The sequence below is a fragment of the Strix uralensis genome, chromosome 4 (assembly GCF_047716275.1).
Source record: "Strix uralensis isolate ZFMK-TIS-50842 chromosome 4, bStrUra1, whole genome shotgun sequence".
In the NCBI taxonomy this organism is placed as follows: domain Eukaryota; kingdom Metazoa; phylum Chordata; class Aves; order Strigiformes; family Strigidae; genus Strix; species Strix uralensis.
Genome location: NC_133975.1, coordinates 71590864 through 71613521, shown reverse-complemented (window position 1 = coordinate 71613521; position 22658 = coordinate 71590864). Strand labels below are relative to the sequence as shown.

At 39.7% G+C, this 22658-nt stretch overlaps 1 protein-coding gene across 3 annotated transcripts in view; it reads right to left on the bottom strand.

Moving 5' to 3' along the window:
* AFG2A (AFG2 AAA ATPase homolog A) overlaps positions 1-22658 on the bottom strand; it is a 206266-nt gene that overhangs the window by 150472 nt on the left and 33136 nt on the right. For 2 of the 3 annotated variants that reach the window (XM_074867261.1, XM_074867260.1), the window contains exons 11-13: positions 20016-20225; positions 8495-8548; positions 7975-8054 (exon numbers count right to left, since the gene is read on the bottom strand). In XM_074867261.1, the coding sequence (XP_074723362.1) occupies positions 7975-8054; positions 8495-8548; positions 20016-20225 (344 nt within the window). Of the gene's footprint in view, positions 1-7336; positions 7669-7974; positions 8055-8494; positions 8549-20015; positions 20226-22658 lie in introns of those variants that run through there. The other variant, XM_074867262.1, reaches the window with a different exon arrangement.

Below are 22658 nucleotides of genomic sequence, written 5' to 3'. Positions count from 1 at the left end.
ATTTCCATCTGCCTGCAACTAATTCCAGACACACATCCAGACACACATAGATGTTAGACCTTGCTTTCATCTGGCCCTGGCACTGTCTAGCTGAAACAAGAAGGATGCTAACATCAAGAGTTCTCCTATTCTGTTAACACTAACACTGCCTTAAAAAAACAAAAAAACACCAAACACACACCTGATGCACAGTAAATTTCCCATTTCCTTTCCTTCTGTTTTCCTCAGCATTTCTCCTCTGCGCATTCCTGGAAGTTAATCAAGTTGAAAACTGTAATCAATCATGTCTACCAGGGAAGCAAGTACAGTTTAAATTGGAAGTATTACAGACCTAGAAGTAACCAACTAGACAGGATTTCATTTCATTATAACAATATTTAAGTATAAGAGGTTCAGCTTTCGTCTGGAATAAGTTTCATTTATAAGTTTTAATTATAATTACATTCCACTCGAATTTAATTTAAAATAATAAAAAATAAAAAATAGAATAAAAAAGACCTTCAATCGTTACAGTCCTAACCCGGCAGGCAGTTGTAGCCTGCTTGGGCCATTTTGTGTGAGTAAGCTGACCTTTTTCCATAGCCAACACCATACCGGGAATTGAATTGGTCACCATGTATGTCCACTTCTGATCCCTCTAATCCTGGTATCTGTTTCAACTGGACCTCTGGAAGGAATCCAGACAGAGGCTCAAATTCATGCCTTTAGCTGAAGCATTTTGCTGCAGGTCAACTTTGCCACAGCACTCCCAAGCACTGCAGAACAGGCTCACCTATATTAACAGACTTGATTAGTCCTTCTAAACCCTGGACATCTATTCATGCACTTGAATGACTTCAAGAAAAGGGTTTACAGATCCAGTCCTGCTTCTACTGATGCCAATCAATGGAAGTCTGTACTGACTTCAAATGTCCGAATTATAATACAGGCTGGCAAAGTTACAAATTACTGGGGTTTTTAAACAAAAAGGAAGAAACAGAGATTTAAAACACACTGTGATAGAGGACTCTTGCTAGACAAGAAGCATTAACGAGTTTGTTTTAACATTAAAGGGATCGCAGACATTTATCGTATATACACACAACCTATGGGTAATGCTATTTGTTAAAATTGCTATTCTGAAGCAAATTACAAGCTTTACTGTACGATTAAACTGTTTCAAAACTTTACTTTTTCACCACTCCTTGCTAGGCCTAAAATAGAAAGCTGGCACTGGACATGCAGCTTTTTTCCCAGACAATATTTCTATTTGGATACCAAATTCCAAAACTTTGAAGAATTCAGACAGCAGTCACAAAAGTTTTGAATGCCTCAACTCTGTCACATCCAAACACTGCTCAGATATTGCAGGGAATCAGCTGATGTTCCCCAACTCAGGGACAACCAGTGCCAACATCAGCCAGCAACACGAAGCTCCTTGCCTAACTGAGCCAGCTGCTAGAATCGTGTCCCTCACAACACAAGTATGGAACACGGAAACTGTATTTCTTCCATGGATTCTTTGTTTACTTTCTTTTGCCTTTGCATGAATCATATTAGGATGACAATACCTCCTCTAGGTCTACCACTGGTAATTTATCCTTTGCAAGGTGGTTTTCTGATAAGAACCTCTATCCTACCTAATGTCACTTTGCTCTGACCCTGCAGGGTCCAGCCCGTAGGTTCCATTGTTAGGATGCAGTACACTGACTTCCTTCATGACAGAGGCTGCCGATTACACCAGGGAATTTGCATAGATGCAAAAATGTGACAGTATGTTCAAGTGTACAGTGTAGTATGTGCTACAGTGTACAGTAGAAATATATGCTAAAATATTCCAAAGACAGACAGACAATTTGTTTTAAAAACAGATTTATCACAGTCCCTGTTAAAAACAGAGATGACAGTACAGAAGAGAAGCTGCTGCTCTTCACAGCTTCATTTAGAAGCCTGAGGGCCTCAAAAGTTAAGACTGCAAATATTTTAATACCTAAAGTGAAAACAGTATGGCTTTCAGAGGTTCTGCGCATTTTAAATTGTGGTTTAGGAATGTATCTATCCTTCCCCCCCGCATACAGGATAACTTCATCATATCATAGTTTCAGGAGATTGGTACCAAAGTCCCAACACATTGCCACTTCTACCCTCACTCTGAAAATGTTAGCATTATTCATCTACCAACTTGTTTTGGCCTCCATAAGTCAAATGCAAGGCACTCATTTTGTCCCTTTTCTTTCTTTTTTCCCCCTTTGAAAATGGAATTTATCAGTGTCTTTCATATCAGTCTACAACATTTCCCATCTTACATCACAAAGATTTGCACTTAAAGGGGAAAATGCTTTGCTTCTGAAAAACAAGAAAAGGAACAAATATGTCTCTTGCCCAAAAATCCTAAAAATCCTACTTATATAAACAATGTCCCATTTCCAAAGCACAGAGATTTCTTAAGTTCAGCAAACAGACTGTCTGTGCTGCATTTACACAGAGCCATGTTCATTCATCACTTTCAGGTCTAATTACCAAGCCATTTCCCTCTTGGCAACCTCTAATGGCCAGAAGAATTAGGTTTTACATGGTCAGGATACCAAGGGATAACAAATACCCATAACTCTTTGCAGCTGAGCAATTTGTAAAGTCTCTCAAGCTTTGTCTGGGCAAGGGATTACTTCGAGGCACACTTTCCTCCTCATGCTCTGCTGTATCTGGACCAGTCCTGCAGGTCTCACTTCAGCACAGTCTCTCCTACAAAAAGTCGTAACAACATCTTTCAGAAGTAAGGAGAAAGAAAATGAAGTTATAACCCACTCCTAAAAGCAAATGCTGATTAGAACCACAAAGCAGTGGAAAAGGCTCCACACCTCACGTAGTTCACCTCTTCTGGTGCACAACTGCTCCTTGCTGTATGTTAATCCGTGAAACATCAGTGTCAAGTGGTAGGTTGCTGGAGCTTCTCCCATATGATTAACTCACAGTGAAGGAGAACTGTCTGGGTAGCCAGGGAACAAGTTAGGAAAGCCAAAGTCCTGATAGAATTAAATCTAGCCAGGGATGTCAAGGGCAACAAAAAAACTTTTACAGGTACATCAGTCAAAAAAGGAAGACTAGGGAAAAGGAGGGGCCTCTCTGGAAGGAAAAGAGAGACCTGGCTACCCTGGATATGGAGAAGGCTGAGGTACTCAATGATTTTTCTGCCTCAGTCTTCACCAGCAAGGGCTCCAGCTATACTGCCTAAGGGGAAGAAGGCAAAGGTGAGGACTGGGAGAATGAAGAACCTCCCACTGTAGGAGAATGACAGGTTCAAGACCATCTAAGGAACCTAAAGGTGCACAGGTCCATGGGACCTGATGAGATGCATCCACAGGTCCTGAGGGAACTGGCACATGAAGTGGCTAAGCCACTACCCATCATATTTGAGAAGTCGTGGCAGTCCAGTGAAGTTCCCCCTGACTGGAAAAAGAGGAAACATAACATCTGTTTTTAAAAAGGGAAAAAAGGAAGACCTGAGGAACTACAGGCCAGTCAGTCTCACCTCTGTGCCTGGCAAGATCATGGAGCGGATCCTCCTGGAAACTATGCTAGGGCACATGGAAAATAAGGAGGTGATTGGTGACAGCCAGCATGGCTTCACTAAGAACAAGTTGTGCCTGACCAATTTGGTGGCCTTCTACAACAGGGTTACAGCATTGGTGGATAAGGGAAGAACAACTGACATCATCTACCTGGACTTGTGCAAAGCTTTTGACACTGTCCCACATGACATCCTTGTCTCTAAATTGGAGAGACATGGATTTGATGGATGGACCACCCGGTAGATAAGGAATTGGCTGGATGGTCACACTGAAAGAGTTGCGGTCAATGGCTTGATATCCAAGTGGAGAGCAGTGAGAAGAGGTGCTCCTCAGGGGGAGCCCTGGGACCAGTGCTGTTTAATGTCTTTGTTGGTGACATGGACAGTGGGATTGAGTGCACCCTCAGCAAGTTTGCCAACAACACCAACCTGTGAGGTGTGGTCGACACACTGGAGGGAAGGGATGTCATCCAGAGGGACCTGGACAGGCCTGAGAGGTGGGCCTGTGTGAACCTCATGAAGTTCAACAAGGTCAAGTGCAAGGTCCTACACATGGGTCAGGGCAATCCCAAGCACAAATACAGGCTGGGCCACGAGTGCATTGAGAGCAGCCCTGCAAAGAAGGACTTGGGGGTATTAGCGGATGGAAAACTGACTGTGAGCCAGCAATGTGTGCCAATCACATCCTGGGCTGTGTCAAGTGTGGCCAGCATGTCAAGGGAGGTGATTCTCCACCTCTACTCCGCTCTCAAGAGACCCCACCTGCAGTGCTGTGTCCAGCTCTGGAGCCCCCAACAGAAGAAGAACATGGACCTGCTCGAGCGGGTCCAGAGGAGGCCACAAAAATGATCAGGGGCTGGAGCACCTCCCTTATGAGGACAGGCTGAAAGAGTTAGGGTTGTTCAGCCTGGAGAAGAGAAGGCTCCAGGGAGACCTTATAGCGGCCTTCCAGTACTTAAAGGGGGCTACAGGAGAGATGGGGAGGGACTCTGTATCAGATAGGATGAGGGAGTAATGGTTTTAAACTGAAAGAGGGTAGATTTAGACTAGATATTAGGAAGAAATTCTTTACTGTGAGGGTGGTAAGACATTGGAACAGGTTGCCCAGAGAGGCTATGTCTGCCTCCTCCCTAAAAGTGTTCAAGGCCAGGTTGGACAGGGCTTTGAGCAACCTGGTCTAATGGAAGGTGTCCCTGACTGTAGCAGGGGGTTGGAACTAGATGATCTTTTAGCTCCTTTCCAACCCAAACCATTCTACAATTCAAATTCTCTACCAATAGCCTTCCTGATTTGCAGAAGTGTTTCCTATCTCAATCACTGTTCCTACTCAAAACTCATTGTGACACTTCTAACTTTCTACCCTCTTTTCTTCCACTGGTTTATTATCTATTCCTTAGAATCAGTTACAGTGAATGCCTCCATTTTTCTTTATAGTCAGTCCATTCAAACCCTAATTTTTTGTTTTCACTTCTCTCTAAACTTCCTCTAACATCGCAACATAAATCAGAGAGGGAAAAGTCTTCCAAGAGCGCTAAAGTGCAGTGCAACAGAACAAAATGCAGAAATGAATACAGCTCAGATTATCTTTCTGTCTTCACTATCAGATTGGAAACTCAAGTCCATTCAGAATCACCATCTCATCTTCTTGCATCAAGGACCTCCAGACTTCTCCATGAAGCAGCTGCTCCTTCTTCCTCATAGGTGCAGGATTAGATTTTTGTAAATTCTCTTCAAGGCTGGTATGTATCCAGCCCACACTTTCAATTCTTTAATTAATATGCATTATTTGCCTACATGTAAAATTGCAATGGGAGTGAGAATAGACAAGAAGAAAAAAACAGGAGTTTATTTCATATAGATAAAACCTATAGAACTTCTAAGCTGACTGGATAAGAAATAATCTTTTCAGAAATAATGCATTTTGACAGTGAACAATGTCAATTAATATCATTTTTTTGACTTCAAAATATTATTTCGTGTAACTAATAAATGCATATTTTGTAAAACAAAAGTGCTACACGTGACAGTTACATGAGGTAGAGTGTTAGATGTATTACAATTATGGAGTTATGACTTGGAAATGCATAATAAATAAAACACTGTGGCATATCTGAATGCAGCTACAGTGTTTGCCATGGAGTAATGACTTATGCAGTGACAGCGACTCCACTACATGATGCAGAGGAGATGCAAACAAGAAAATTCCTTAGCTTTCTTGATCTACCTCTACCATAATTAATTACAAAGTGTATTAGTTTGTATGTGCCTGCTTGTGAGAAGGAATTGGTTAGTGATCTCTAGAAAACATTGGGAGCAAAATGTTTGTGTTCTAAACCCACAAGCTTTAGTCATATCTAAACAAGTATTAATGGGTTAATGAATACTTGGCAAACTGCTTTGAAGAGCAAAAGCATTAAGCAATTACTCAATGTTATTTCGCATCTGTATTTCAGATCTGAACTATGCATAAAACTACTCTCACAACTTAACAGTTTAGGCTTCTCTGTATCTCTGGACATGTCCTGTTAGGATAGGAGAGGTTACCTACGCGGGAGATTTGGGATACAGCACATTCTGCACAAAGCCCACAGAATCCTAACAAGGATTTAAACTGTGAGGAAAAAACTTTTACAAAGCTGTATCACAGTGTTTTTCACTGCCAAGGCAGAGAAAACTAGTTCAACCAACAGAGGGAACAGGGAGACAATATAAACAGGTGTTTCCTTGAAAATTTCAGTATGGTTAGTAATAGTACAGGAAATGGATCTCCAGAGGCCACAAATCGTTAGCATCTCTAATGCATTTGCAAATTCCTACTGTGCAAAGTCAGCCTGTAAAAAAAGGCCATTTCTAATAAGTGCCTTGTCTGGTTTCCTACACCATTTAATTTCAGATGAATTTTATGAGAACTCTGCTACATGTTTTACCTCCCATCTGGTTCAGATTTGACAATGAAATATTTGTGTGTCCCACCCTGTTCTTTTTAAAGCTCTAAAACCAGATGTCTCCAGCACAACACGACTGCAGCAGGTCATACCACATTCTTCAGCAAGCTGTGCCAGGCCTACTACCCCCCACAGACAGTTCCAGGTAAGGTAAAATTGGATTGTTTACTCCCTAAAAGAATAAAGCAAACAAACAAACAAGCTCAACATCTCTAGGGCACTGTGTGAAATGGCTTATTGTTCCAAAAGGTTTTACCTTGATGAAGTAGTGAAAACTGAACACATTAAGAATTGCAGCAGGGGGAGATATTTCCCCTCCCCCCTCTATTGGCTTGATTCCAGCACACGTTTTTGCAACTTCTCTATTGTGATAAGCATGCAGGTGTTTCAGTGTGCACTGCGGGGTGGCTAGCATTTCTAGGAAGCTTACAAATTTCATAGTTGTATACACTGCATATGAAAAGGATGCTGATGAAGACACCTTCTATCAGATTTTGCACTTTCAGCAGAAAATGTGTTCATTTTTTAGCAGTTTTACAGGGCAGCTCTATGTTGCATGTGATGCCACCTCCTATAACATAAACAATTTGTGGCACTGAAATATCAGACTGACACCTTTTACCCTTTTCTGCAGACACAGATGGCCCTTTTGCAATACAAAGGAATCTGTATGGATGCCGAGGTAGCTTCTTTTCCAGGAAAATTATGAAGTTGTGATGTGCCTTTAAACTGGACCAATACTTTCTACATGCACATATTTGATAGTTTTTCATGCAAAATAAAACAGAAAAAAAAGTACTTGCTTACAACAAGTAATAGAATTTTATAAGAAAGACCACTTACAGAGCCTGTCAAATCTTAAATACTACAGTAGCAACTAAAACCTACTATAATCCTCCTTCAGACAAGAGCTAAACATCTCTCAGAATCATTACAAAGCAGGATATTAAAAAAAACATTGTTAACTACTTGCACAATAATCCCTTTTTAATGTCACACATGAAAGGCCATAAGCATTCCCAAATCTTTTCATGAAGTTTTTCCCAGTCTGGTGAAATGTTTAAATGTCAGTGTAAATTTAGGTATAGGAGTAGTCTCCTTGGAAATCCGTGTTATATAGCATATGATCATATTGTTTGCTTGATGAAGACACTATATTAGGCCAGTGCAACAACCCTGGGAAAAGAAAGAAGTTAGTTACTGGAAATAAATGCAAGCTAAAACCACAGAAAAGAGCCAAAGGGCATGAGAACCAGTAGAATCATTCCTGCTAATGAGGTGAGAAAGGAGGAACTGCACCAGCTTACCTATTTATGCCAATTTAAATATGCTTGAGTAGAAGTCACAAATGCTATCCTTCTGCATGTGGAATGAATAAATTTAATAAAATAATTCTAGAAAGGTAATACACTTGTGATTGCACAATGTAGGAGTAATTTATCAGAAAATAATGTCTGTGATTTTTGTAACAGGATTACTTACTTTCCCCTTTCAACTGCCAAGGCATCTATTTCATCAAAGAAAAGAATTGAAGGAGACACTGCTCTGGCTTTTCTGAAGATCTAGAGAAACAACAACGAAACACTCAGTTTTAAGGGATGGAAAAACTTTTACAGAATGCTATCACCCCCTGCACACCTCAAAAGCTACAGAGCATTACAGAACAGACATAAGCCTTGTCGTCTTTTTTTTTTGTTCTAAAAAAAAAAAAAAAGCCCCCCAATAACCTAAATCTTTTACAAGTTATTCATGATACTGTGCTATGAAGGCTTATAGTGAAAGCTGCTACTGAATCCCAAACTTGACATGCATCACTAGGCCGATGCAGGAGGAAGTTAAACAACACAAAATATCCCTTCTGCTTTTCTTCTTTTCTTTTTTTTTTAAACTTAAACCAGAAGGAGGGTTTTTTGGAAAGTTTTAAGGTAACCTTAAGCAGAGAACAATGTGAATGCTAAGAAAGCTTAACATACAACATTATGTATAGCTTGCCCCTTCTCACCTCTCTCACTGCTCGTTCAGACTCCCCAACATATTTATTCATAAGCTCAGGTCCCTGCAAAATTTAAAAAAGAAAGTTTAAAAAGCACATTACATTTAAATACAAAACGACCGAGATGAGCTGCCAGTGCTACATTACTGATGCTCTGTTACAAGGAAGTTTGACAATTTGTCACTTGCAAGCCTTATTTGTGCATTTTCAGACTTACCTTCTACCTGTACCAGGTTTTCCTCCATTTGTTATAGCACTGTGCATGCAAGTTAGTCCTCTCGTCATAATACTTTCCTAGTACTTTCATGAGAAATGGAATTAACCAAAAAAAATAAACTCTTTGGGGTTCTTAAAAGCTGTTGGCTCAACAGCAGCAGCAACAAGGGGACTGTAAATCAGCCAGAAAGATGAATTACAGAAAAGCATTTACTTGCGCTCTCAACAGGCATCCTGTCCAGCCAAGCACCAAAACAGTGACTTAAACCAATGTTTAACAGTGCTTCTTTGAACTTGACAGTTTGCAGGTCCAAAAGGAAGAAGCTGCCATAGTAGCGCACCTGAAACCCATCCACGAGGTGCTCCATCCCCAGCAAGAAAGCTGTTCAGTGTCTCAGCTCATTCACATTCCTTCTCCTCTCTGCTGAGACTGCCAAGCACAATTATTAGTGCCAGCTGCTGCAGTGCCTGTTTATACTCACAGCCCTGTCCACTAGGAACAGACTGGAGACCACAGGGTCAACGTTCAAGTTTTGAACAAGTACTTAGAATTATAAAAAGTAAAACAATGGAGAATTCTCAGAGTATTTTCTCTTCTATTATATCCTGTAGGACAGGCTGCTTAAATAATGCTTCCTAATGGGACTAAGATTCTCATGGGATTGGTAACAACTCATTGACTTCAGCCTGGTTTGCATCAACACTGACCTGCAGCCACAACCAAAGATGATTATCCACCGCCCTGAACAAAAAAAGTCAGTGGCTTCAACCTATTTTCCAGGAAACAGGTGTCCTCATAATTTCACCAGCAGTAACAACATCCTTCTCCACAGTCAGAAAATTGAACAACCTTCCTATGCTTCACAGCTGCGAGTACCTTCAGGTACTGCTTGGCTCAGAGAGGTAAAGCAGCTTTAAACAGCAGGTATGTTAGAATTAAGAACGTGTGGCAGTTGCACATTTATACATTGGCAGCTAGACAGCTTCTGTTACAACCCCTCCTTGAACGGAACTGTCTGGACTTTGTACCCGCATCAGCAGAATACAGATTCACTACTCTAAAGATGCAGCATAGTGGTTTTTGCAGCCTCCCCTCTCCACACTCATTTCCAGTCTTGCACTAACAGTTAAATGCACTGACTTTATCTTGACGCTGGCACACCATTGGAAAGTACCTGCACCTATGTATGGGGAAAAAACGTACTCTAAAAAGAAAAGCACAAGTTATCCAGTATCGGCAAAGCATCCAGGCTATGCCACTATTTTTATGTATTTATTTTCAAAGAGTTGTCCATTATCCAAAGAACCAGGTGAGATACTGCAGTAGCCAGGCCTAGTGTACCACACAGGTAAAAGCAATCGTATAAGGGCTGGAAGAGCAGCACTGCATGCCTTGCCCATAGGAAATGTAAATGATACAATTAGCATCACTGCCTTTCATCAACATCCACCCTTAAAGCAACTGCCACAGTAGCTAGTGTCACCTGCAGGCTTTCAACAACTTCAAAATTTGAGTCTGTTGGATAGTTGCGTGGAAATAGAATTTTTCACACACATAATGAAGAATGCAGGAAAGAAAGGGAGAACAAAAAAACAAGGTAAGAGAGAAACACAAAGCCTATTCCTACTATTCACTCTGGGCACCTAACATGAGGAGCATGCAGCAGTTTGCACAGAACAGGCTTGCAGCTCAAAAAGACAGCACCCGGCTGCTCCTGGCCCTTGCCATTCATCACGTTCAGTGCAGATGAGGAATCTGATAGCATAGGCCTAACAAATCCTTACGGAATGAGAGCAGAGTCTTCTCTTTCTGTCCAGCTTTCTGTTAAACTGAGCTCATACACTGAGAAACCTCTGCAGATTCTACCTACAATTATAGATTTCTTTTACTAACTTCTTGGAGCCTGTGGATCTTCTCTTTCATGCCCTTATTCTCACAAGTAATCTTCAGTCACATCAGTATTCTCATGGAAACCAACATCATATACATCAGCGCCAATAGCGTACTCTTCTAGTATGACACAACATCAAATAGCCTGACATTTTCTTTTCTTTTGGCTGAGCACAAAAAAACACTTAAAACCAAAACTACTCTCTTTGAGCTTTAAGGTACAATATAATTTCAGATGCTTGGAGTTTTATTTTTAATTAAGCATTAAAATATGATCAAGGCAACATCAAAGCAATAAATACTGTTTAAAATGTTTCCAAAGAGAATTATTTTGAATGCATGGTTTTGCTGTAAGCTTTGACATGAAGTTTTTCTCCATTTTTCTCTTCATTAAGCAGGAACTCCGGGTGAAAGACCACTATGTATTATTAATGACCTGTGCCTCTTCATGGAGAACTTTCATGAAAATTGATTTGAAGGTCTCCTAGTTCACCACTGATGAGTGATACCAAAACCGGCATTGAGAACCATGGGTTTTATTGCAAGCGGCTTGGAACTCTTATTATACATGGCAATAAAGGAAAAGACTCCAAAGTAAGAGAAAGCACACACAGAAAAAGAGGAGGAATTGGTATACATTTCATCTCATGCAAACACTTAAAACCACAACACAAAAACTGGAAATGTTCAAAGAAGCTGGATGTAGAAATTGAACTGGGTTAGCTCTGGTCCCACCTCAGCTGAACCTCTGCCTCTCCCTGTCTGCAAATGGTCTGTCTTTCAGCAGAGATTCATGGCAGTTCTTTCAGAAGATAGATCTGTATGACAAGCAGTCTACAGGCCACCCCAAAGTCACCTGCTGGACAGCTGACACAATTTCTAATTTTCAGAAAGCTCACCTTCTCTTTTTAGGAAGGTTGCTTTGAAGTTGGAGGCCACTCAAATACCAGGAGGGATTTTTTTATATTTTTCCAATGCTTTTCTAACACTTTAAAAATCAAATGACATGAGTCTGACTTAGTCAGCAAGTTGACATTTGTTGAAACACCATTTTTGGCTCAGAGGTGAGCATAATGATTCCTTTATAAGTTGTTTATAGCTGTTGATATACTGACCAAGAGTAACAAATGGTCCAGCTTAGTAATTCATAGCTCTGTTCTCTTCTGCAACAAGCCATCTTCCATAGGAAGAGACATGAAGAAATTAAACCTGTTCCTTCTGGTCATTTGCATAATGACTCCAAAACCAGCAAAAGATTTGAAGCAGGAAATTGGCAGAACTCATTGTAGTTTACCCATGCATATAAGCATACCATTTGTGAGCTACAATCTGCTAATTCAGGCCCACTGTATACTGCTGAGTTTTGTTTATTCAGCCTCAAAGTAGAGATAGGTTCCAGGTATGCTCTGTTTAAAGACTATCCAATCCTCATTTACAAGATGCATTCCCCTTGTATCACAAAACCTTCCACTTGTTTATGGTCTGGATCAAGTGTTGATTTTTAAATTATTTTTAAGTAAAAAACACGGAAAAAAGAAAATTCTTTACCTTTAAAATATGATCAGAATAAGCTCTTGAAAGATTAACTACACAAAAGATAAAACCCTTGTATACAGGCTGCAACATGAGATAAGCTTGTGTACACCTGGTCATGACAGAAGTTCTTAAAGTGTTTTTAAACTGCAAGAGAAACATCTGGTATCCCTGAAGTTAAAGAGTAGCAGTAATTTTTCCAAGCAGTGCTTAAAACCACTTGCAGATTTTTTCCACCTGAAAATACTGGGGTAGCGACTTTCAACTGATAGGAAATTTAGTCAGTGACTTTCCTCTATAAATCATTTTTTTACTATTTTGACAATCAGATAAATTATGCACTTATGTTTGTTGAGCCAGATGGACGCAGCTCCAGATTACTCCAACATACAGCTCAGTCTACTCTCTTCAAAAACACCGCCATAACCTCACGTGCAGGTTCAGGGCTCTAACACAGACACACTAAACTATGTTAGTCAGAGAGTATTATTCATATTTTTTAAAAATCCAATTAATTAGAGAATTTATATCACACCCTACAAATTATTACTTTACAATAGATAATGTACAATTCCTTCTCTGTCATGTTCAAAGTAGAAATGATCAGACATTAAAATATCCATCATAATTAATATTTAATTTCAAATGATGTATCTAGAAACTGAGCTTGGTACTGTGAATCTCAAAAAGAAAAAAAAAAGATGGGGGTGCCAAAATTAATTTTCAACCGTTCACAATGTATACCTATGGCAATGTTCATCAGCCACACTTGGACATCTGCACCCGAGTTAGACATTCACGCAGATCTGGACAGACAGACATCTACCTCACAGATGCAATGCACCTCACTCTGATGTGCTCATTTCTCATCAGACTGCAGGAAAAGCACAGACAGCCAGAGGAGAATAGACAGTCAGAGGAGCAAAGCTTTATCCCACCCCTACCAGTAGATCTTTCATGGAGTTAAAACCAGCATTTTGGTTTTGTCCCCACACCTTTTTTTTAAAAAAATTCTTCCCAATTCCATGACAATGCAGGTAAGATGATCTACTATAACAACATTAACTGGTTTGGAAGAGACTCAGGAATTACCTACTTAGTCTTTTGATACTGTAAGCTCAACAACAAAATGCTACTCCATCCCTACCACAGTCAAACCAAAGCAACATATGACTCAGGCTGGCTGCAGGAAAGAGAGTTAACAAGGCAAACAGTGAGACTTCCTTTATTTTAACAGTAGGGCTATTTCTAATGCAAAGGTTGTACATGTGTGATTTGGTAATTAGTTACGCTACATAGAAAAATATTTGCTCAGAAAACTCATTATATTTGCTTGTTAAGAGTAAAGCCTACTACTTCTCTTTCAATGCTGTTTAATGATTTAATCTGCATCACTCGCAGCTTCTCAGCACAAGTAAACTCTAGGCTGAGTGCTGCGCACCTTTTTAATCACTTCCTCTCCCTGTGCCCTGCATTCCAGAGGACCTTAAAAACTTTTTTGACACCTGTCTGGTGTTTTAAAAAGCTTCAATTTCAACAGGTGCTTGTGGGCTCCAAAGTATCTAAGGGACAAGGCTGGCAAAAAATTGCCATCCTCAGTCCTCGCAGTGAAGTTGCTAAAAGCAGCATAAATCAAACTGAAGGCCAATAGTCACTTTTCTTTATCGGCATGCTTCAGAATTCACTTGTTTACATTTGCCTCGACTAGCAAACTTTAATGACAATCTTTTGAGGCTTCTTTACACAATACAAAAGACAGTATTTGTAGCATGCAGTGAACTGACTGGAAACATTGAATTAAATTCACTACATGCACCAGTGCTTTCAGAGAGGGCCCTCTTCGGCACTCAGGCATAGCTGCCACTCAAATTTACCAGGATTTTGCGTGCTTATGAAGCATAGGCACAGCAGTATCAAGTCAGACGTGAAATTCTATCATGACGGAGTTGAAGCAGATCTAAAAATAACCCATCCCACTCACCTGCCCTGTCTACACAGAAATCCTTTTGCAAGTCATTCCCGTTCATCACAGATTTTCAGCACCCGTTCCTATTCACTACCACTTTTAGCTACACACTAAAGAGCTGCCATTCTCTACTCTGTCTAGGACCAGGCTTGGCACCATTGGGGCAGTATCCACATAGGATCAAAATATCATAGAGCAAGACAACACAAAATTAGATATTCGTGCTGCAAAACATATTTGGCTGTTCACACTTCACCCCTCCAGCAACACCCCATACTGCAATTGCTACTTTTACCTGATTGCTGACAAAACCTTGGTAAACTTGAAGAGAGAGAAACTAAGTGCTAATAAATATTAATCTTGCAAAGTAATTGAGAAAGGACAAGGAAACAGAGACAGTATTATCTCTGAATCATTTTCTGCCTGCACATTCACTTTTGGGAAGCTTATGCTAAGAATCAATGAATGCCTTATTTTACTTTTAGTTGAGTAAAATATGCAGATCTTCAGGATTAAAAGAGTTCATTAAAATATCTCAAATTGTTATCCCTTGTATAAAATGTTAAACAAATTTTTTCAAATACAGTTAAGTTTCACTATCTGCTAATTAACAAGTTACTGTAAAAGTGTTCCTATGGATCTTTTTGGAAATTTTATCAAATGTTTGCCAGAGTTTCTCATGAAACCACACTGCTTCTTTATTTTTCATCTTAAAGCACCAAGCTCTCTTGTTTCATGCTTCTGCCCACTAAAATCCCCATTAAAAGGCTAAACTATCTCCCCAAAATTCAGTGACAGTTCCTCACAAAGCAAAGCAGTCGGCCTTTCCAAGCCTCATTAATCTGCTTGAGCTGCCACAGCCAAGAGCTGAAGGGAAAAGCAGAGGAAACTTCAACTGGAAAATATTTTGACATAATTGACCCAGATGACAAACTAAGCTTAAGCACATGTCAAGCACAGGGAGTGGTACAAAAGCATCAGCAGGGTCATACAGGAAGTTAAAATCAAGCCAAGGTGAAGTCAGAGCTTCGAGAACATTGTATATTTTTGTAATTACTGCTAATTGAAAAAAGAAAAGGTTCGTTCAGCCCAAGCTCTTAAGCAACAGCAAATAAAGTGTCAGGAATATTTTCAGACCTTCCCCCCTGTCCCAACCCATAGTTGGAGCTCCTAATGAATGCAAATAATATTTTGGAACAGTGTAGTACATATCATCTGTACCATCAGTTTGCTCAGTGTTAATGTCCTTAAACTCTACTTACTGTCACTGGTGGGTTTGGATTGTTGTTTTGGGGGTTTTTTTTAAGTATTGCTTCATCATGTTTACAACAATTAGTATGTCTCAGCTAAATTCCAAGGGGTTTAACTTTTGGAGGTCTAATTTTTCTGAAATTTTAAGCTGCTTTTTCTCACTATCACTGAGTTTTTGCATTGGTTTTGATTTTAAACAAACAAATATTAAAAAGCACTAAACAGCAAGAGGAAAAACAATGCTTCCAAAGCCATTACAAGCATATAGAAGTTACATAATTTTTCTTGTTATTTATTTTGTAAACTCAGGTAATCCTCTTGTTGGACAGGAAACAGAACTCAAAGTCCCTTGTTGATATAATCCCCATCAAAAGCATCCCGAAATTAGCAGAAAATCTCCCTCTGGCTTTAGCAGGCTGAGTAAGAAGAAGGTAATGCAAAGCAGAATACCATCAACAACGTACCTCCCCTCCACTATGCAGCATCCCAGGCTTATGGGCAACTCAAGGGGCAAAAGGATTTTCTGATCCCTGTGGCCCTTATGGTACCGTCAGATAAGGAACACACTATAACTGGGTGATGGATTTTAGCTGGATAGGTACCATGATGGTGCCTCCCAGCCTGACAACGTAAGAGCAAACTTCAGCGCTCGTTTTGGAATAGGTTAAAAATAAAAAAAGCACAATGTTGTTTTTATTTGGTAGTGAAGCTAATTACCTACATACCACAATAATGAGAGAAAAAAAATCCACAGACATTCTCTGCGAGTTGCTTCCCAGGAAAGCAACAGAAAATCCATGAAGAAAAATAATATTCATTAGATCCTTAGCACAACATAATGATACAGGTTTTCTTAAGAATAGAATTTAAAAAAACAATCCAAGAGGATAGTCATAACAAATCTAAATAAACTGAGATTCAAGACAAATGCAGATATAATTTCTATGTCATACAGCAAGATAAGGAAGTTTCCTCCAAAAATATTCTTAGAATATCACCATAAAGTCTTAGTGGTCTAATCAACATATGTCTCAAAAAAGCAGCCAGTTAGAGCTGACCCTAAGTGCAGGAACTGCCAAAACAGTACAGAGAGATACCCACAACATAAACAGTCAAAAGAGGTAAAAAAGCACACAAATAACACAGTTGACAAAGGGTTTCATTTTCTTCATGTTCAATTTCAGAAAGCTAGATGACATCTAAAGCAAAAATGTCAGAGACAGTTGGATATAACAGAGAGGTGTCATCAACCTGGCAGAAGCTGAAAATTATATTCCACATCCTATTAATACTGGTAGGTTCAGTATCTGTATACAATTTTCTTTTCCTATTAGTAAAAGAAATGCATAAAATACATTTCAGAAGAAAATTACTAACTTTGGGGCAAGCACAAGAGTGTGAAGAAGCACCAGAGTGTGTAGAAGGTTGATTGAAATAAGAATTCAACTAGATCAAAAAGTATTGATAAGTCAAGGCTGATGTTCCATCCTGAAGAATGAAAAAATTATCCTAATTCATTCCTTTACACAGTCTTATACTTGCTTGTATCCATGACCGCAAAACACTGAAAACTCTCCAAGAAGTTGAGAACAATTCAATTGTCTTTTTGTAACAGAGGTTTGGGAGGGGCCATAATCAAGATGACCACTAAAACCCTGAAAAGCCTCAATTCTGCAAGACATTTAGAAAAAGGGGTGGTAGGAGGGAGCAGGAAGAGCCATCCCCTGGAAAGTGGTTGACAACCTCCTCCCCAGTAAATTTAGCAAATATATTGTATTAGAGACAAAGGAAGTCAAGCGAAGGAATAAAAATAAACGATTCCCCTTAGGAATTATATGCAAGATTGCTTTGTAAAACAAACCAATCAACCAACTGCTTTTCTCTGGAAAAGCAAAAGGTCACCGATCTTGGTGAAAATATAGCTATAAAAAGTTTTGGCCAAATATCAAAGAGCTTGTTTACAAAAGGGCCACATTCATTGTAACACTAACCATTCAAACTTCACAATAGATTTCAGGAGAGAACAGGATGCAACGTCAAACATCTGTTATCATGTTATTTTCTTCAGCTCCTCTGCTCAGAAATTATGTCTAGACTTTGCCCATCTTCCAAACCTTATTAGAGGCAAGTCAGACATGGGCTGGAGGCTGTGCCGTTTTGACCATGCCTCATACAGCATTATGACAACCAGCCATGTCCAAGACACACGGAAATGTCACATTTTAACAGATTACGTATAACCCCGCTGAAGTACCTCATTTAACAGAGCCAGCTGTCCAAACTGCACAGACATTGCATAGACACATCTGGAAAAGAGCACCAAGCCTTCCTGGAGCCAGGCTGAGGCAGGGGTGATACCTGTTGCACCCAAGCAGGACAGCCAACTTAGACGAGTACATTCAGCACTTCCCGAGAGAGTTGGACTCACTCTGCCCATGTATCTTAAATGTAGCGTGCAGACATAATAGGTCCATCTTCCAAAAAAATCACTGGACCAAGCAAGCACTACATGTAAAGTACCTGATTTCCTCTAAGGTTTCCTGTCTGCAGTCCATTCTCGAGAAGGACCCAAGAACCTGAGCCACCTGAATTATCCTGAAAGAGTACACGTATCCTACAGGCTGTACAGCATATACTTCTCACCAAAATAACTTATTTGGGGCAGAGACTGGAAGGAAAATGAAAGTCTGAAAAGTAAGTTACCAAGAAACACACTTCCATTTCAAAAAGCCTGATATCAGTTCCAGGGACAGATATTTCAGACATAATGCAGAGAATGGGAAAATTAATAGGACTATAAGCAAGAAAAGAAAAATCCCCTCTGTCAAAAAAACCCACCCCAAAACCCAAAAAAACACATATTCATCTACTTTGGATTTATTGCAGGAACACATGCAGTGGAAATTAATTCATGCCTGTTGTGCTTTAAGAAGTGCTACAGGCAATGATGTTTAACACATTTAGTACATGATGGATGTTGCCTTTTCTGTCCAGGAAGCAAATGTGTAGTTAGAGAAAGTGGGCTATGTTCCCTTCCTGGAGTCAACATATCCAAGGCTGGACATGCTCCAGAGATGTGCTGCTTGAAACATCTGTACATTCAATATTCAACCAGTTCCAGGCCAAGGGATTTAAACCGACAGGGAATAAAAGGCATTTCCCCAAGCCAGCCACTTCTGCTGCAGCTTGTCAATGTCAGGGGCGTTTGCACCATCAGAACTTCACCATGAAGAAACACTACGTTACTGTACAAAAGCATTTCGTATTAGTGCACCTTTGGATAATTCCTATTCAACATAAGCCACCTTTTACTTTGGCAATTAACTGCATCAGTAAAAATGTCTGATGGAGCTATGACTGATGAATACAGAATAGCAGCAATGTTCAATTTTTAACTGGTTTTTTTTCAGACTGCTACCTTGTTTCCCCACCCTCTCAGGCATCAGTGCTTTGGGTGAGACAAAGAGGAATGTTTTCTTTTAAGCAGCACAGGAGGAAGAGGTTACCTTGTTTACCAGTAACTCTGAAGTACAAAGAATTACTTTGTCTTTATGGAAGAGGCAGTAAAGGTAGTGTTTAAGGGCTGAGGTTTTCAAGGCTGCTCTGGTTGATGTGACCGTGACCCAGAGGCCTGTCTGCAATACCAGGAAGCACAGGCAGTGAAGGGCTGCTGGCTTCAGGGTCAGTGCAACTGCCTCTGCTCCCAGAGAGAACAGGATACAGAGCCACAGTTACAGTGTGTCTGAAAAGATAGGCAGAGGAGGAAGCTGTGTAGAAACTAACACAGAAAGCTTTGTGAGTAAAGAGATGGTCAACAGACAAGAGTACGTGATCTTACTGCTGAGGAGATACTTATAAAATACTTAAACAAATGTTTTTTCTTGCACTTCATTAACATTCTGACACAGCTGCAAGACTACCCCATGTGGAATCACTCTTTTTTTTCTTCCTATGCATTGAAGCTCAATATCATTATTAAATAACTTCCATTCATGTGTTTTCCATACAACCCACTGTAATCAATTACACTGATTCATAGGCAATGAATCCAAAATTTTTCTATAAAGTGTCTCTTAATGCTGAGAAAATATCCCACTTATCCAAGAGTACTCCAAACACAACTTTTTCAAACTTTCTAAAAATTGATGAAGTACAACTATTTTCCCTGAAAAAAGGCAAATAGGGCAAGAAAAAATCTGTAATGAAACATGAACAGTAAGATAAAGAGAGGGACTTTCTGAAGGAATGAAAGAGAATGTAAGAAATGAGATGATAGTATTTCCACGCAAGCCAATAATAATCACAGTAGGAAATCTACCCACTATCCAGAGTTGTATTTCATTTATACTGCTTTAAGAATTTCATTGTTTCCATTTTAAAAAAATATTTTAAATAATGCAAATAATTAAGGTGTCATTACACAGCTTAGCCACCCATCCAATATATAATTTCTATGCTATGATAAAATAAATAATAAATTTTTAAAAAGCATACAAGAAAGCACTAGTCCTTTTCATAAGAAAAAACAAAACTTACTTGCTATTTACAAGGTGTTTGCTGTAGCATATATAACAATCGGAAACACTAAGAATCACTGGATTCTAGCATGGGAAACCAGTAAACTATCAATTGTTATGCAGGAAGTTAAGAAAATGTAAAACTAAATGGCCTACCTTCACTGCCAAGAAGTTGAGACCACTTTCATGAGCCAAAGCTTTTGCTATCATTGTTTTTGAGCACCCAGGAGGTCCATAAAGCAGCACACCTTTTGGAGGCTGAATCCCCATTCGGATGAAGGAGTCGGGATGTTTGAGGGGCCATTCAACTGCCTGCTTCAATTTCAGCTTGACATCTTCTAGTCCTCCTATGTCTGACCAACATACCTGCAAAGCAGACCATTTTGTTGAATTCAGACAATGGAGCAACACTATTAAAAAAGAAAAGAAAAATGCTCTGTAGAATGCGTACTGATTATTTCATTAAGTTGTTTTTAAATAGTCGCCTTGTCAAAAAGCCTTTTTTTTAAACAAGAAGCAATTATTAATAGTCACACAAAATAAAAGGGGATTAGACTTGCTTTATGCTGGAGGATGTAGGTAAAAATATTTTGTATCTACTTCAAAGGTCAATAACATTGTCAACATGTGAAAATTAACAATAAAATGACAGCATGATCATACAGGCAGCAACAGTTTGCGTGATCACTAGAAAGTCACAACTCGGTTCTCTTGTTTTTTAATGTGATGCTGATGCAAAATTTGGAAATTCCTTCAGGGAAGATATCAAAGTAAAGGACTGTATGAGCTCAAGCTGGTTTTATTTATAGCTGCACAGTAAGGCCCTGATCCCAGCTGTATAATCCCACTAGTTATGTTAGAAGTTTTGGGGGTTTTTCCACTTGCCAATACTATCACTCCCATACAGGACTTGGGCACTGGAGATTTCACTAGAAGCTTGAGAACAAACAATCCTCCAAACAGACAAGTATCTACAGAAAATAAAAACCACACACAAAAAAGCAACACTTAAACCCAACTGCAGTTAAAAAACAACTGCAGTTAAACTTGCTCTGCTGAAGACACAAGACAGGCTTGTCAGACATACATCGGGACAGAACTAATACGTCCTACCCAAAACAGCAGATGGATCTAAAACCTGCCACACCTCTTCCCACATCGCCATCAGCAAGCCTGAGACTTTTCCCCACATCCCCCAGACTGTTCTTTGTCCTGTCACCATCCATTCCCGTCCACTTTAAATATTAAACATGTCAAGATGCACCTAAATCAAATGATCTTCTGCCTTAAAACACTCTTCCAAAAATTCACTAGACGTAAATCACCCTTCAGCTCTGGAAAGTCAGCCCCACTTGAAAGGCAAGCAGAGTATTACTGAGAGGCAACGTATTGCCTTTCTCCTGACTTGAAAACTGGTGTCACTCCTGCCTTGTCCCTATTGCTATTTTCCTGATACCAGTACACAGAGTGGAAACTAAAAGTAGGAAGTCCCTGAAAGAAGCAATTTGGTCTACTACTGAAGTGGAAGAAAGAGGAGCATTTGGATGTGGTGCAAGAACTTTCGTGTAAGTCCAAGCAAACTGCAAACGAAAACTTCTCCTTGATTGTCAGTCTTCGTCATAGAAGAAAAATCACAAAGACAGCGGAGAGCAAACAGCTAAAATCAATACACATGGGTCAACCCCTCAGAAATATTCTGAGTTTAAAGGCTAACTGGAAGGTGAGGAGCGGCCAATCTGCTCCCTGCAGAACACCATCTCTCTCACACTAGGAATATGCTACAGGAACTCTAGGAAAAAAACCTCTTTCTTTCTCTTAGTGACCAAAAGCTTCTGATTCTTAAATATCTACTTTATAAGCCTTGGGGAAGTATGAAATATGTAGAGCTGACTAAGAAGGATCTGAGAGCAGAGAGATCTGCTAAAGGCAGGATTCCCTTACGGAAAAAAAAAAAAAGAAAAAAAAAAGAAACACAAGAAAACCAGTAAAGGTCAGAGCAAAGTGAAAACTGAATCGGACACAGCAGAGCATCCCAGCAGCAGGGGGAGGCAAGATTTTAGCAGGGGCATTATCTAAGCAGCATGCCACTTCTGGTAACTTGTAAGCCAACTTTTGCAACCTGACAATATTCCCTTCTGAGTGCTGCTTTGTGCTACAAGCAAGACTAACTGCGCAAATCGGATTAAAAGAATGGTAGCAAACAGATGAAAATGGGCTCTGCACAAGTCTCTAGTCTTGAAATGAAAGTGTTTGTATGAATTCAACAAAAACAGTAAAGGGAGAAACTGCATAACACTGTGGAAAGGAAGAGGGAAACAAGAGCATGAATTCCTACCACCTGACTTTGAGCTGGGTACCATGTCCTAACCAACCCACTCAAAAGGGAGAGAGACACTACTCAGAGCAATTTGGCTTTGTACAAACCCTCTTTGAGAAGTCCGACAGGTGGTCTCACATCCAGTTTCTCTCAGTTTCCTTTAGAGGGAACACATGGCAACCAATTTAGGTACCTCAGTTAAGTGCTTAAAGGTAAGAAGAATCCTCCCTTCCCACCTGAGTTTTCACAATAAGAGGCAGAAATCCATCTGCAGATTTTTAATGAAGCAAACATAAAAGTTTATAAAAAGTGAAGACGTGTGTCAGATACCACATTTGCATCTTGTCACTGTTCCACCCATGCAAACCACCCCTTTTTACTCAAATTTCATGGTCGAGTAACATAACGAAACTCAGGACAGTTAATCCCAATCTTCCCTTATTCTAAAAGCTGGTGTTTCCAAGTCAGATCTGAAACAGTAT